Below are 16,220 nucleotides of genomic sequence, written 5' to 3'. Positions count from 1 at the left end.
GGGTCTGTACAGTGTCTATAAATATCCCTTTTGTGTTCTACAAGTGCAATTGATTCAGAAGCTTTGTTGAAAACTGCTTTCCTCCCATAGTATATCAGATGGAAAAAAAGGCATTCACTGCCTGAAAACCCCACATGACAATCACAGGGATAATTCTCATGACATTACTCTGCATGCTATCTAAAGAGGCACTATGACCTTACTGTGTGCATTTAGGCATATTGGCTTTGCCAATTTTGAAAACTAATATAATTTACTTCAATGTAATTAATCTTTTCTTTATATAGTATAAATAAATACCTTATAATTAACAACACACTTAAAAGCTGTTAGTACTCTAAATTTGAAGGTATCTTTTTGTAAATTTTGTACACTTTTAAAGGTCCCAGTGCACTGCTAGCTATAAATGAATTGAGCTTGAATAAACAAAAGTCTTACTATGGACATGAGAAACAGAAGAGTTAAGTAACTTGCTTATGGCCATGTGATGTCATTGTAGATACCACATTTTTTGTTCCAAACATAAAGCCATGTATTTCCACTTAACATTTGCCATGTCACCAAAATTAGCCTTTCTAGAGTAAATCAGGACCCAAAGAAGTGCTTTCTGATTTCACATGATGTTAACTGAGTAGGCTGGCTTGATTTCTGTCCCCCTTCTTTCCTGCCAAACAGTGAAGAAACTGCTTGTTCCTTTTACAGCTGCATTTGACAAGGGTGATGACCGAAGACTTGGCAAAAAACCTGTATTCACCAGTTCTCAGGTAAACATTTATATCCAAACATTTAAAACATTCAGATAATGGCAAACAAAACTATTTCCATTATTTGTTTAAATTGATACTTATTTTCCATATTGTTTAATGGAAATTGTTTTTGAAAAATCTGTATTTTCTTATAAACTGTTTCTGCAGAATCAGTAATGACTACTGGAAACATCTTAGACTGTGTTCTGCGACATTTTCAAACAGATAAGCTCAAATAAAAGGCAGGAATTTGTGTTCAGAACCTCACATTCCTCTCTTGCTACATAATGAAACTCATCTGTTTCCCAGAGCAAATGGTTTGCTACTGAGCTAATGAATCTCTGCTATTATCACAAGCCACCACAACACTGAGTCTGTTACACTCCCTGCTCTGAAAAATATTTATTAGTGCCCTCAACAACTCTTCTATTGAAACTCACACTCAAAACTACATTATTAATTTGTAAAAAACCAGTATGGGTTTCACATGATTTGACCATCTTGCATACATTGCAATGACACAATGACACTGGTATCACAGATTCCCTTTCATGCACTTAATTCTCCATGTTTGAGTTCCTCTTTACCTGAGAGAATCAATATTGACATTTCTGTGTGGATACACTGTTTGGTAATGGTTAAAGTCATCCTGTAAAATCATACATTACAAGTATGTTTTGTTTGGGTTTTTTTCTGATGCCATTTTTTTTCCTAGCTAAATAAAAGTACATCTGTTGGTATAAGGAATACTTCCTGGGCAGAACACAGCAAGAAAGATTGCTGGGGAGATTCTTCCACTAATCAGGATAAAATGAAATCTGATGGATTAGGAGCATCTGGACATGCATCCACCAATAGAAACACTGTCAATAAGACTTCAAAGCATGAGGATGTAAAGGGGAAAGATGGCAAAAAATTAGTTTCCAAGATTTCTAAGGATTCCAAACCTGGGGAAAAAGCTGCTTTGCCAAAGGCTAGAGCTGTTATAAAGACAAAAATAGAAAATAATGGAAATGTGAAGGCTGAAAGCATGCTCACCAAGCAAGATATAGAAAAGACATCATCTGCAAGTGGACAAAAAAATTCAGGAAGCAGCAAAGGACTAAGGAACCATGAAGGAAAAGTTGCAGGTGCCAGACCTAAAGTGCTGACAGTAACCTCAAGCATGCAGAACAAAACAAAGCCATTGAAAAAAACCACAGGGAAGGAATCTCCCTCCTTGGTGACTGTGGCAGCAACTTCGAGCAAGTCAGCAAATTCAAACATGGATATCCAGACTGCGGGTGAACAGACAGAAGAACCCAAAGAGGACAAATCAACAGAGGAAGGGAAAAAACAGACTGGTAAATTTTTATAATTCTTTCTTTAAAGTCCCCTTCTGATTGGTCTCAGGCTGGTCATATACTGAAAACCAGCCAGGGAATCTTTAAGACAATCTACTATAAATTGCTAAGAGTTACATTCTTCCCCTGTTAATGAGTATAAACTGACTTTTTGGTCAATTAATAGCCATCTAAACCAGTAAACATTTTACAACTTTAGCATGTATGGTCTTCTCAATAACTGAACTTCATATATATTAGATTTTTTTTTTGGTACTTATGTGCAGTGCATTTCCCTCTGTAATTAACTTTTAATTTACTCTACAGTAGTGAAAACAAAGGTATCTGTGAAGGTATCAAATGGAGTCACCACCAAAAAAAAAAAGACTGAACTTGAGGCTAATGCCACAACAAGCAGGTATGTTACCATATCCTGCTACATAGATGTGTGCATAGATATGTTTAAGTTTGGGAAGAGAGGTTTCAGGTGAACTATTAAGCTTACCATTAGATGTTCCTTTTACTCTGAGAATGGTTGTCTGTAGGATGCTATTTGCAAAACAATTTGAGTTAGCTATTGGCAACCTTGCTGTAAAGATAAAACTGGTTTGGCTTTTGTGTTGGACTGTTGCATGTTAATAATTTTTAAACTGTTATAGGTCATTCAGAATTCTGCATGCTGGAACAGTTAATGACTACACAAGGTGGTGTAAATTTACCATTTCTGGAATAGTTTAGATTGAACTGGACAGAAGACAGCTGAAGTGACATTGTGAAATGGGTCATTATTTATATACATGTTTGTATATAAATTAAAAATATAGATATATATTTAATTTTTATTTTCAAAAAGTTTACTTTTAGGTTGCATTTTCAATGTTCATATATGTGTGCACATTGAAACACACATATTTCTTGTTTAAATATAATTAAACATTGCTAGATCTAAGCCTGGAAATAATGGATGTTATGATTTCTTTGCAGTCTGACAAAAAAACCAACAGGAAAAGGGTGTAATGATCAAAATGTACAGACTGTTCTGAAGAAAAAAGGGAATGTGAGTATGAGTTCTGCAGCACAGCAAAAGACTCAAAACACACCTACCAATTCTCCCAAGAACCAAGGTAAAGTTTCACACAGCGGTTCAATGATCTGCCACTGTAATGCAAAGCTTTGAGGTTTGGTTGGTTTTTTGCGGAAGTATTTTGAAAAATCTTCTGGAGAATTCTGTGTTTTTTCCATATTTCACTTTTGGTGACAATCCTAAACTGTAAAATGCAAATTAATGTGTCAACTTCAAAATACTTAAAAGACGCTCTTCACTGCCAGTCGGTGTTTTCTTCTGCTTGTTTAATCTGCATTGCAGAGTCTTCCATTTGCTGATCCCCTGCACTTCTGCATTTGGAACCATGACTGAGCTCAACAGAAATTCTGTAGGTTGAGGATCTGTAATAAGCCTCAAAGATCTGGACTGCAGACTGCTTTATGCCTCCCTAATTAGGTGTTTTCCTATCTCCCCCTCTCAGTAGTGCTATTTGTTTGGGGCTGATACTGGCCCCAAACAAATACTCAATTTCAACAGCTACTGATAGCAGGGGCAGGAAATGCCACTGTAGAACACAGAGAGGAAACACTGGTTTAGAAGCATATAAGGTGTTAAGGATGGAGCTCCAATATTCAAGTTTTATTATCTTAAATGCACTGTGATATAGAAGACACAGGTTCCGCCAATTTGTGGTCATTAAAGATCTTGCAGTATTTTCTGACTGAGCAGGGACATTAACTCTGGTAATGTAATCACATTATAACTAATGTAATTATTTTCTGCCTCTGTTCATTTCCTCTACAATATAAATTGAATACAGTACTCATTACTTCCTGTGCTAAGCTGCTGTGTAGTGTTTGTATGCATTATTAGAGAGCTGCTGCTTTCTACTTTAGGGATGGCTGCTTCAGTTACAGGCTGAAGTGATTCCTATATGTATATTCTATTAACTGCTTTAAAGGTGCCAAGACAGTATTTTTGTCTACTATTTGTTATTTCAAATCTTAATTCTTTAACAAGCCTTAAATCCCTTAATTACATTTAAAGTTGAGTAACTTGTTTCTTAACATAAACAAACATTAACATAAAATTGGTGAATATACTGTGACTGGCACATACAACCTTTATAGTCTTTTTTACTGTTTGTTAGGACCTCAGGGGGAATCACCAAATTCACTGAAATCAGGAACATCTCCAAAACATAATGAAGAAAAAAATTTGTTACAAAACCTAGTTCAGACAACACTCCCAGAAAAGCATCCTTCAGCTAAGAAGAAGAGTATTAAACAATCACAAACACCTGTAACAAAAGCCACTTCAAAAATAATACCCAAGACTCTGGCTCCATCAAAGAATACTGAGATTACAAATAGTAAAGACACGAAACAGAAACCAGCTGTATTAAAATCTCAGTCCTCTGCCCAAAAGCACTCAAGGAATGATTCTCCTGTTGTCCAGAAGAATGTGCACACCTCTGAGCACAGAGATTCAGGACAGAAACTTGAGAAAAACACAACTGATGCTGTGGCAGGTCAGCTTCATGACAATAATGAATGCTATTCTGCAAATGAATCTTTAAAACCTGCCACAGAAAATAGCAGTGACAATAAATTGCTGGAGTCCTATCAATCCAATAAACAAAAATTACCAGATTCTTCTGAAACTGCACAATACAAAATACAATCCGAATCTTCTTCTCCTCAAATTGCAGAAGAAACTGTTTATAAACTGAATGTTTCAATACAAAATGACATAGAAACTAGACAACTCTGTGGCGATCAGACTGGAATTAGAAAGATTGAAGATCCAGACAAAGATGATAATACAGCTGAATTTCACTGTCATGCACAGTCTTCCAATGATGGATATTCAGACTTTTCCAAGGAAACCAATCAAAAGGCTATTGTTTTAGAACTGGTGAAAGATTCAAAAGCAGCAAAAGTCTGTAATGAACAGAGTGATAAAATAAACTCTGAAACAGGTCATAACTATGGTGAAAGTGCTTTGTCAAGCTTTTCCCAAGTAACCAATAAAGAGGATGAGATATCATCTCAGATCCATGTGGAAGGATTTCTTACAGTTGATGAACTGTGTGATACGTCAGCCTTGACTGAATATAAATCAGTTACAACAGATTTAGACGATGCTTCAGAATGTTCCACAGAACAAATAACAGAAAAATATTCACCTAATTACACAGAGCTTATAGAGCCTATGGAAATGCCAGAAAACCATGAAAATGCAGAAATTCCCTTTGTGGACCATTGGAGTGCTGGTGCTGTAGATCCAAAAGAGAGCCCTGAATCAGATACTGGCAGTGCAACCACATCCTCTGATGATATAAAACCAAGATCAGAAGATTATGATGCCGGAGGCTCTCAGGATGATGAGGGATCCAATGAAAGAGGGATTTCTAAATGCAGCACTATGTTATGTCATGATTTTCTTGGAAGAAGCAGCAGTGACACAAGTACACCTGAGGAATTAAAAATTTATGATAGCAGCCTAAGAATAGAAGTGAAAATGAAAAAAGAGGGTTCTGATCTCTTTCGTGTTAATTCAACAAGTGATGATGAAATACCAAGAAAAATTTGGTCCCATCAAGAGAGTTCACGGACCACAACTAGAGAAAGCAAAAGTTCTACTTTTGTTAATGCTCAGTTTACTCAGGAAGCAGACCAAGTTTCTTCTTCTGCCGATGAAACAGAAGATGACAGATCTGAAGCAGAGAATGTTGCAGAAAAATTTCCCCCATCAAATGTTCCTACTCAACAGTTCCAAGGAATTGATAATTTAGCTTTTGAGGATGCAACAGAAAATGATACTGCAAGTCAGGAGTTTTCTAAAACTAAAAATTTCAAGCGATCTGTTTTACTTTCAGTAGATGAATGTGAAGAATTGGGAGCCGACGATAAAGCGGAAACTCACACTTCACGTCAGCACTCAATAGAGTCTCTTACTCCTTCAGAAGTATTTGACAGTGTTTCTCAAGAGCACCATGGAACTGGATTTTATTCAAGATACTCATTGGAAACTGAAGAGGGATTCCTGGATAGCAAACAGCAAAAGGATAGAGACAATAGATTGGATAAAAGTGGAAGTTCTGTCCTGCATCTTCAGGGTACTGAAATCCCAGGAAAGGAGAATCAAGGTGCTTCAATGACTGAACAAAACTGCCCAGAGAAAGTATATTCAGCAGGAAGTCCACATCCAGGAGAAAACCAGCAAGTAAATATGAAGAATGAGGTGGCTACTGAATTTCACCAGTGCAATAAGTACTCAGACAATGATGCAAAATCTCAAGAAAGACCATGTCATCTGGATCTTCAGCAGAGAGAAACTAATTCTGATGTGCAAAAGAGCAGCTCTGCAAAACCTGTAGAAGCCAGTAAGAATCAGGTGCTGACTCAGGAAAGTCAAGTGAGAGACAGTCAACCAGCAGCTACTGAATGCGATAATACTGATTTACTTCCAGGTAATGTACAGAAATAGAAACATTCAGTCATTCAAAACCAAATTAATAGGGGAAGCTTTGGCAATTTGTCTGGGATTGAATCCTGAACTGAAGTAATTTTGGCTGAAACAGTATTAAATATTTTTAAGTATTTCACCTGGGTAGAGAATGCTTGTCTGTTTGAAATATCCGTCAATACCCTGCTGTTCAATGAGAAACTTGACTACAAGAAAAGAGATTTCCTGTAATGCTAAAAGAAAGATTGGATGCAGTTGTCTGTACTTCAGTTATTTTTGATCCAATCTAACATTGACAGCATCAGCTTTTGATGGAATCTTAGTATTTGTTTTGTCTGCTTGACAACATATAGTATGTCTGAATGGGATGTGCAATAACTAAAGTAATAACCTTAACTAAAGCGCACTGAACTGTTTACCTGAACAGCTATATGCATTATTGTTGTAATTTATTTATTTATATATTATATACAAATTTGGATCATTCTCCCACTGAATATAACTGAATATTTGCCATATACACCAGTGGGAGTAGGTTTGAACTCTGCTTTAGAGCTTATGAGATGTCTAAAATTCTAAATTTTACCAGTAAAAGCTTATTTCCTAAAGAGAGATTATACTTAGAACTGATGCTTATATACAAAAAAAGTTCTAACTTGTTTCATGTAGCTAGATGAATACTTGTCTAGTTTTGTGTTTTGTCTTCTTTATATCAATAATTCAGTCTGTTTATCCCATCAAAAATATGCAATAGTGTTGATTAAAACTATTGTGTATTCAAGAGTAATGAAACACTGATGATGATCTATGTTCAGCCAGACCACAGAACAAGAAGACATTAAAAGTTGTACTATTTTTTTTAAGTTTGCTTGCCCTTGCCTGCAGCTGCCCTTGCATGTGCAGTGTAGAAATAAGCCTGTGGATAAACAATTTTGGTTTTAATTCTCTTCTAAGCTGACATAGCTTAAGTTACCATTCAGTAATCATTCTCTATTAATTCCCTCTTATGCACCTCCTGGTCTAAATTTAATTTATGTAGTAAATAAGAAATTTCATGTGCATTAAGTGTATATTTACATTGTCATTTTCTGTATCAGAAACTTAATTATGGAGGTTATTGTTAATTACCAGTGATGATTGCTGCTTTAACTTAATTTATAAATCATACTTTGTTTTTATATAGGTAATAAATGCCTCAAATTTTGTCAATTTTGTATAACCCTCCATCCCCCCTTTTTTAACCTGATTGGATTGTCCTTCCTGAATGAATTAAATTTTGCTCTACACAGCCCTGAGGGGAGGATCATCTACAATTTTTACATTGTACAGTATTGTGAATTATTTCAGGAGACATAGATGATTATGACACAATGGCACAAACCTGCATGTATGAACATCGGCCTTCAAAAACCCTTTCTCCAATATATGAGATGGATGTTGGAGAAGCAATTGAGCAGAGGATGGATTCAGAAACAGCAGATCTAGAGATGGATTTTGAAGATCAACAGTTTGCAGAACAGGACTGGACTCTACTCAGGCAATTGCTATCTGAGCAGGACTCACATATAGATTTCAAAAACTCTGTTCCTGAAGACCTTAACTTAGCACAATGTCTTATCAATCAGACACTGTTTCTGGCACGAGATGGCTCCAATCCTCAGGGTACCTCCCAGGTTGACACATTCAGCAGGTGGACTGAGCTCATGTCTCCACTTGACGACTCCTCAGCAAGCATTACAGTGGCGAGCTTTTCATCTGAAGACTGCTCGTCCCCTCAAGGGGAATGGACAATTCTTGAACTGGAAACCCATCATTAAGGTTTCAGCTGTTTGCAACTGAACTCCAACCCATTCCCCAAATCTATTTTTGATGAGTTGTTTCCATACCTTAATGAAATACTGCATCAGTCAAGAACGAGCAATTCTTGATACTGAGGCAATCTTTCTGATAAAATGAGGTAAATATGTTAACTTATCATCTAGATTTAATCACAAGTACAATAATTTTTCAAGACTTAAATGTATGCCTTTTCTAAAAATGAACTTGAGCATGTATTTTCTAGAATTGTTAGAAAAACTAGATAACATAAAGGAAAAGTCTGGGTTTCTGCCCTCCCTTTTATCTTCTTTTTTGACATTTAATGTTCTCATTGCTCAAAAATTTAAAGATGAATGCACTATAGTAGACCTATTCCTCTCCTTCTCCCCCCCAATATGGTGACTTCATTTTACAACAATAAAGATTCAGAATGGTTGTGTCAAAAGGTGATGTGTGCCAACACTACTTTAAATGACAGAAAAACATACTTATATTCAAAGAAAACATTTCAATCTGACTCTGCCTTGGACCTCGTTAATATGAGCAGCTTGTTTCATCTGTTTCTTCCAGATTTGATTTTTGTATTTTGGTTTATTTTGTTTAGAAGTTTCCAATAAATTTTTTTAATTGCCTTTTCTTCAAATCTAAGACTTCACAGGGTCTGTGCTGTACGAAGACCACTGTTTCTTCCATGAAAACGCACATATTTAAGTAAACATTTTAAATGGCATAGTGCATGAATTCAAAGGAGTGGGTGGAATGTTGCTCCTGCTCTAAGAAACAGCATGTCTGATGTCTCCAAAAGTGCATCGGAATCTGAAGTTGTGGTCAGTGTTACGTCTGAAGTCCGATGTTAACTAGAATTACCTTCAGGCATTAATTAATTACACTTGCACGTTCTCATGCTGAAGTATAGCAAGATTCTCAGGAATTTGGTTTTGTGTGTTTCCATAGATGCCACATTTTTGGAAGTGGTAATAGGATTATTGCATCTTTGTTATTATCTCTAGTGTAGCTTTCATAAATTGAGACTAAATGTCACAATAACTCAGAGTGAAATAGGATATACAGATAATTCTGCTGCTTTTGGCTCTTTGGGTGTGGATAGGACAGATTATTGTCTTTTCTGATTGACAGGGGAAGAAGGAGTGAGAAACTTCTTGTAATTCTTCCCTAGTCAGAACTCCTGAAACATACAGGGTTTTTTCCCCTGCAAAGGTTGGACCCCCTTAAGATATCTGCATTATGGAAACAGTAGTGCTTGTTTTTCACTCAACTTAAAATCTCAAAAGGAAGTATTCTACCTCCTCTTAGTCATTAACAGAAGTGCCTTCAGGAGTGAGTGCCATACAGGAGTAAAAGGCTAACTAACATGCTATTCTGGTTGAAACTGCAGAAGTACACAGCTTAAGCTGACTGTAACCACTAATGACACAGTCAGTTCTGCAAGCTTTTGCACAATTCCAGCAGTGCACCTTAACTTGACAAACTTCATTTCTTTTTGTTCATCGTCAGAAACTCAGTTCTGTGGAAATATGAACTTGCCCTAGTGTATGATTAAAGAAGTTTTGACTCTGGATTTGACAGAATAAAGATCTTTGAGGCAAAATAATTTATCTAGCAAGGCACTTCATTGAATTTCTGATACATATGTAAAAGTAATGTTTTATTCTCAAAATGAATGGAGGAAGAAATTTATCTTGTTCTTTAATATCAAGGTAAGGGAAAAAAAGGAAAACCTTCCTTTCTCTTTATGTCAGTGGAAGATTCTAAACTTATGGAAGGAAGATGTTCAGTCTCATCAAAAAATCTTTCATCTGCTCTTTTAACAGCAGGATAAATAATCTGAGATATTGTAATTCAAAATATTATAAATATAATACTCTGTATTTAACCCAGTCTTCATATTGAGGGAGTTAGAACCACCTTTAGAAGTGCAAAACATCAAGAAAACCTATTTTTCATGTTTACAAGGTACAGCAGTAGGTGATGATCTTTTGGGTAAAACAGAGAACTATAGTACTGGCCATAGTAAAAGATGAAGCTCAAGAGAAGCTCTTACAGAAGGCCAAGGAAGAGTGGTTTTTAATGTCTGTGTAAAGCACTAAAGTAAAAGTTGTCTACCAAAAAGTTTAATCAGCTTTAAAATCCTGATGATATTCTGACAGTGGGCATTCTCATGTTAAACAAGATGAAGTGATGGAAAGGAAAAGTGACAGAAAGTGAAAGAAGGGATTCTTTTGTTTATTTTTTGCTTTGCCCATATTTTTAACTTCTTACTGAATTGATAAAGTGACACTGAAAATTGACACAAAATTTCAAGTGTATTGTATGAAATACAATCACATACAGGACTTTTTTAATTGTGGTTTTTGTCTTTGCATTTACTTTTTTTATTTGCTAATTTACTTTAAATTAGCTTCTCTCTTCAAGTCCCCAGTGCTGTTGTTGCAATTCCTTTACCAGTTTTGCAGCAGCCCGCTGATTAGGATATGGTATTGTTCAGTTGGTACAGAGGCAGCCATAGAATTCAGCTTCCCACAGGCAGATAGTGTCTGTAGGAGTAGCAGGAATAGAAAGTGGTATTGTTTTTAATTCGCGTTACTAGAGCGCCTGCGAGGCTTAATCAGACCAGCATCCCACTGGCTAGACATTGTACAAACAAAGAGCAAAAACAAAGACTGCCCACAGAGTGGTTAGAATCCAAGATAAGACAAAAGACAAAAAAAAATGCACATGAATGGAAAAGTAAAATGAGAGTGTCAATATTTGTCTAGCTGATTAGCAATGGTTTCAGCACATCATCAGTTTAAACAGTCATTTTTTCTCCTGTATGCATTACGAGAAGGGGAAACTTTAGGGTGAGATTTGAAGGCTGGATAACAAGGGAGCTGGAAGAATGTATAATCCTGACCAGCCTTATGTGCTGCCTAAACTGTTTGACCCTGACCTCTTTCAAGGGAATGTTCAAGCTTTAAAGCAGGTGTATGTAGCTATTTGTTTAATAGTATCAGTCACCTGAGTTTTCTGGAGTCCTCATACCTGCTGGCAGTGATTTTATCACTGTATTCACCTCTTCTCCAAAACAGCAGAGAATGGATAAAGGTTTCTTTGAAAACTTGATAGAGGAACAGAGGTGGTGCCATGGGCTCCAAGTGAATAGTGATGATGAGGTCCTGAAAGACCTCTAAAGCAAAGACAAGGTAGATAGATACCTCTGAGCAAACAGTGAAGGGCTGTCAGTGAGGAAACTAAAAAGATGGCACAGTCAGAATACTCCCCTTGCAGTAGTATTTGGAATAAGAGCAGTGAAATTGCTTTGTCAAAGCCTGAGAACACCAGGCTGCAGTTAACAGGTGCAAGTGACAGCTTACCTGAGATAGTTCTGTGAATGGGCAGAGATGGCTGTATCCTACAGAGAGCAACACACATTTAGTAAACTATCAGTGAAATTTAAAGGAGAGGACCTGGCAATCAGTCTCAGATAATGATCCTGATTTGGCCTACCTTGAATGACATGTCATGAAAATGAAAAATAAGGAAAGAGGTTTTGCATGTATATTCAATATAAGTTTAAAAGTTTAAGTTTAAAAAAAGACTAGATCTCCAAAAGTGGTATCTGTAGGCATAATTACTTTTTTTTCACTTGGAAAGTTAGAGTCTAATCTGGACTGGAGAAGCAGCTCTGCAGGGTTTTTACATACAGATAATAGCTAATATTGTATTTGTGGAGTAAGTCACCAACAGACATAGTGCAGACAGAAAAGGGAAGGCCAGGCACTTGGAACTGTACAGGAAAGGTGGCAGGGGGGAGTTCTTCCAAATAACCTATTTAAAAAAAACTTAGGGAAGCAGAGGAAATGAAAAGACGGAGGCAGGAGTCAAATGAGGATGAGAGCATTTGAGGAAAACTGCACCACTGGCTTCACTGAACATAGCCCACAAGGCAGATGAGTATAAAATGCCAGTTTGATTAGCAAAGTGTTCCAAGGGGCTATGGTCAAAATGAGAAATTGGCCTACAGAGTCAAAGGCAACAAACAGCAGCTTGGCAGAGCCTGACAGAACTGCAGGAAGGGAATGGAGCCTAACCACTAAGAGAGAAACAACAGTTAGAAGAGCAGCCCAGTTAATAATATATTTTGGTTTGCTTCTTCAATGCATGAGATTATACCATGTTTATGTAGTGCAGCAAAAGAAATGCAGAGGCTGAGACATACAGAGAAGATCAGAAGAGATAAGTAAGCATGAAATGAGATCAGCAGGCAGTCTGGACTGCTACAAGTGATCAGATAAGTGCATTAAAAACCCAGACATCTGCTTTTGTGGTATAGGGGTAATGGAAAGGACACTTCATAAATTCTTAAGTTTTTCCCTTAGAAAAGCTTCCTCCAGAATCAAAGAATTACAGAAAAATCATAGCAATACAGGAAAATGTAGGCTTGAACTGACCTCTAAAGGTCTGTAGTCCAATCTCCTACTAAAAGTACGGGTAACTTCAAAGTTAGATGGGGTTCTTAGGGCCTCATCAACATCCATAGCATATAAAATGGTAATGAAGTCAGCAGGCAGAAACAAAATGCTCATGGGAAACAGATATTTGAGATTAAACTATTCTCATTATAATAAAACTACTTTGTGTGTCACCGGAAAATATTAATAATTGAGTACAAGAAATATAGCTAGCTTGCAATATTTTCAAGTTCTGGATGATATGTGACTGAACTGTACATGTTTAATAATCTTCTAACATACTTTTTAAGGTTTTTAATTATTTCAAAATTGTACTCAAGTTTTGAGATGGCAAATTTTATTATTATTTTGGAAGAACTAGGGCTAGAGAACTCCCTATGTTTCTCCCAAAGACTGTCCCTAGGAAGTGTTCCCCTAGCATTGTCTATCAGTTTGTTTCAGGGAATATGATTTTAAAAAAAAAATCACATACCTGTTGTAGGTGCATACTGTAGGAGACTATTTTATATATATTTCAATATACATTATTGCCATCTGGAAAATAGTAAGTAGCATGCTAATTCTACTTTGCTCCAGAAAACCTAAACCTTTGCATGAAGCAATTAAGAACTGCTCTTATGTTGTTCATCTGTTGCTGAGAACCAAGATATTTAGGAATTCATTATTTTGCTTTCACTAATGTCAAAAAACCCTCTTGTTGACCTCAGCTGAATGAGGCTCAGGACCTGTCTATAATCATGCATGTACTAGAAATGCTATTTTTCCAATATATATTTTTCGTAGTTTTCTAGTTTTATTCTACTAATAACATTGTACAATTGTAGGTATGACAAATTACAGCTAGAAAGACTGCAATTTAGGAGTCATAATTGTATGCATTCTGTTAATATTTCATGACTGGGGTGATTTAACATTTTTACATTGATGGATGACACTCTTGCCAGGACTACATAGGAACTGAGGACAAAAGATAAAATGAGAAGCATTGCAGCTTTATTACAACCGATGATTCTCTGGAAATGGGCTTTTAGATCTGAAATCAAATATAATTAGAAGCTTTCATCTCTTGCAGAAAATCCATACTGATTTTCATCTTTCTCTCTTGAACAAAAGCTATATCCGATTTTTTTTAAATAAGCTTTAATGTTCAACTTTGGAAAAATGACAGCTCAAATGTCGTCTTTAGCTAATTTAAAACTTTACTTCTTCCCATTGACAACTACTGTGTGTTTAAAGAAGCTAATCCTGTAACAGAGAAAAGTGATTTATCTAAGAACTGGATATCAACTGGGGAAAAATACTGAGTTTGGTCATTTTTTTACAAATTTGTTTTTTTTCTATTTGATAACTAAAGCCAGTAGAAGCTCTACAGAGCAGGCATGCACACACACCTGTTTCTTGCATTTGACCTTCCTTTCATACTTCTCTTTGCAATCTGCAATGTGCACTCCATTAAGCCACAGTTCTGCAAACACAGAAGTGAATCCACAGCCACATCTGCAGACTGGCTTTCAGCTTAACATTCTCTTTTCAGGGAGGGTAATGGAGCTGATACTGGGGGCAGGCACTGTGCACACTTGTGGTTTTATACAGTACTCAACTTAATGAGGTTCTAATCCTGATGAACCATCTAGATGCAGTTAAAGTATGAAATAATTAATAATGGAATTCCATTAAATTCCTTCCCTGTTCTCCTTAAATGATTGCTCAGAAGATTGTCCAGTTAGAGAAATCAAAGTCCTAAGAACCTAACTTTTTACATTACATGCAAGATAAGTTCTTTCTCTATTGCACTGTAAATATGAATACATGTCTTCAATAACTCAAACCTCAGTATCTGGAGGGGCTGACTGTAAGTCAGTAACTAGATACATTTATCAAGGACACTGATGGTCAAAATAGGGTTTGTACACTTAGAGATCATGACTGTTAACTGGACTAGAGTGTGTATTCTGGTGAACCTGAACACAGGTTCACATGCACAAATTTGGGACTCAGCCCAATTACCCAGGTAGTCCATCATACTTTGTATTTATGCACTCAATGACAGTGACTACTCTTTCTGAGCTCCCACCTAAGTCAGTGTGAGTGCTATCAGATGCACATTTATGAGGATCACATTATTTATGTGTCTAGACAGAGAGACTAGTTGCTGGAGTAAAAATTTTGGCCCATGTACCTTAAATATATAAAACATTTCTGAGACTGATCTCACCAACTTACTTTAACCTACAATATCCTCACCTATGCAATCCTTAATGTAGGAATTCTTGCAATTTTCTTACAGTTGTCCTTAATGAAGTAATTTTCATTCTTCACTTTTTTTTTTAATAACCATTTTTCAAGTGTGGCATGACATCCTGCCAGTAGAGTTATATCAGTGTGCTTAATTAAGATCAGTACAGATAGGACAAACTCTGTGTACATGCCAGATTCAGTGTAGGTAGTGTAAAAGTTTTTTGTGACTTTCATAAAATGAGGTAATATCCACAAACAAGAAATCCACCTATAAATCAAACTTCCTGCCTATAACAAAATCTCCTCCTGTATCTGTAGAGAAAAAAACCCTTCAATCTCTATCTTCTGGATTACCATGTAGCCAAGATTATCATGTATCTGGATTATCATGTAACCAAGATTAATCCAATATATGTATAATGGGATGCATATGAAGAAAGGTTTGAGTCACTACCTGTAGTCCATGGCTTTATGGTCCTGGAATATTTTGACCATTCAATCCTGTGGAGGGAAGGGGAGGGTGTTAAGCTCTCAAACCAAATGCTTGCATGATTCCCACCTGCTTGCTTTCCACACCTAGATAACGAGCTGGGGTCTAAGTAATCCTATTTTTAAATGAATTTTTGTCAACATAGTGTTCTGCTTAAAGAATATCTGTATGGTTGCATAGTCCCACAACTCTTCTTCCTCATGCTACATACTCAAGGTTCTTAGTTGATTTCTGTATGACAGAAAATAATAAACCCTATGTGTAAGTTAAATGCTGAGTCACTGTATTTCATTCAACTTGTGGAATGCTGACATGAATTTTTATTTGTGCTCTGTAAATGGCAAAAAAAAATTACTTTCCTTTTCCATCTTTAGTGGACCTTCACTTGTTTTTCTCCTTTAAAGGAAAATACTGATTTTTCTTTGACTGTGTCATCAGAGAACAGGACAGTTGATATGTGTGTGAAGATAGACAATCAGTTTTCATATAAAAATACATAGAGGAAGATACCTATGTAACAGTCCCACAAAATCAAACAATGGAGCTGATGTATAACATACAGGATATGGGCCAGGAGAACATAGAGAAACACTAATTTGATTATAGATGTTGCCTTGT

At 36.3% G+C, this 16,220-nt stretch overlaps 1 protein-coding gene across 1 annotated transcript in view; it reads left to right on the top strand.

Moving 5' to 3' along the window:
- The window catches only part of BTBD8 (BTB domain containing 8), a 48,041-nt gene extending 32,168 nt beyond the window's left edge, over nucleotides 1-15,873 (top strand). Inside the window, exons 13-18 of the mRNA XM_071436302.1 lie at nucleotides 703-764; nucleotides 1,462-2,089; nucleotides 2,396-2,486; nucleotides 3,053-3,192; nucleotides 4,264-6,588; nucleotides 7,932-15,873. Coding sequence (XP_071292403.1) covers nucleotides 703-764; nucleotides 1,462-2,089; nucleotides 2,396-2,486; nucleotides 3,053-3,192; nucleotides 4,264-6,588; nucleotides 7,932-8,401 — 3,716 coding nt within the window. The 3' untranslated portion in view covers nucleotides 8,402-15,873. The remainder of the gene's footprint in view (nucleotides 1-702; nucleotides 765-1,461; nucleotides 2,090-2,395; nucleotides 2,487-3,052; nucleotides 3,193-4,263; nucleotides 6,589-7,931) is intronic.
- The last annotated feature ends 347 nt before the right edge of the window (nucleotides 15,874-16,220 follow it).

This window comes from Agelaius tricolor, unplaced genomic scaffold, assembly GCF_023055355.1.
Source record: "Agelaius tricolor isolate 1412-34295 unplaced genomic scaffold, bAgeTri1.0.p SCAF_11, whole genome shotgun sequence".
Taxonomy (NCBI): Eukaryota; Metazoa; Chordata; class Aves; order Passeriformes; family Icteridae; genus Agelaius; species Agelaius tricolor.
Note: the sequence above shows the minus strand (reverse complement) of the source record. Positions and strands in the feature narration are given on the sequence as shown.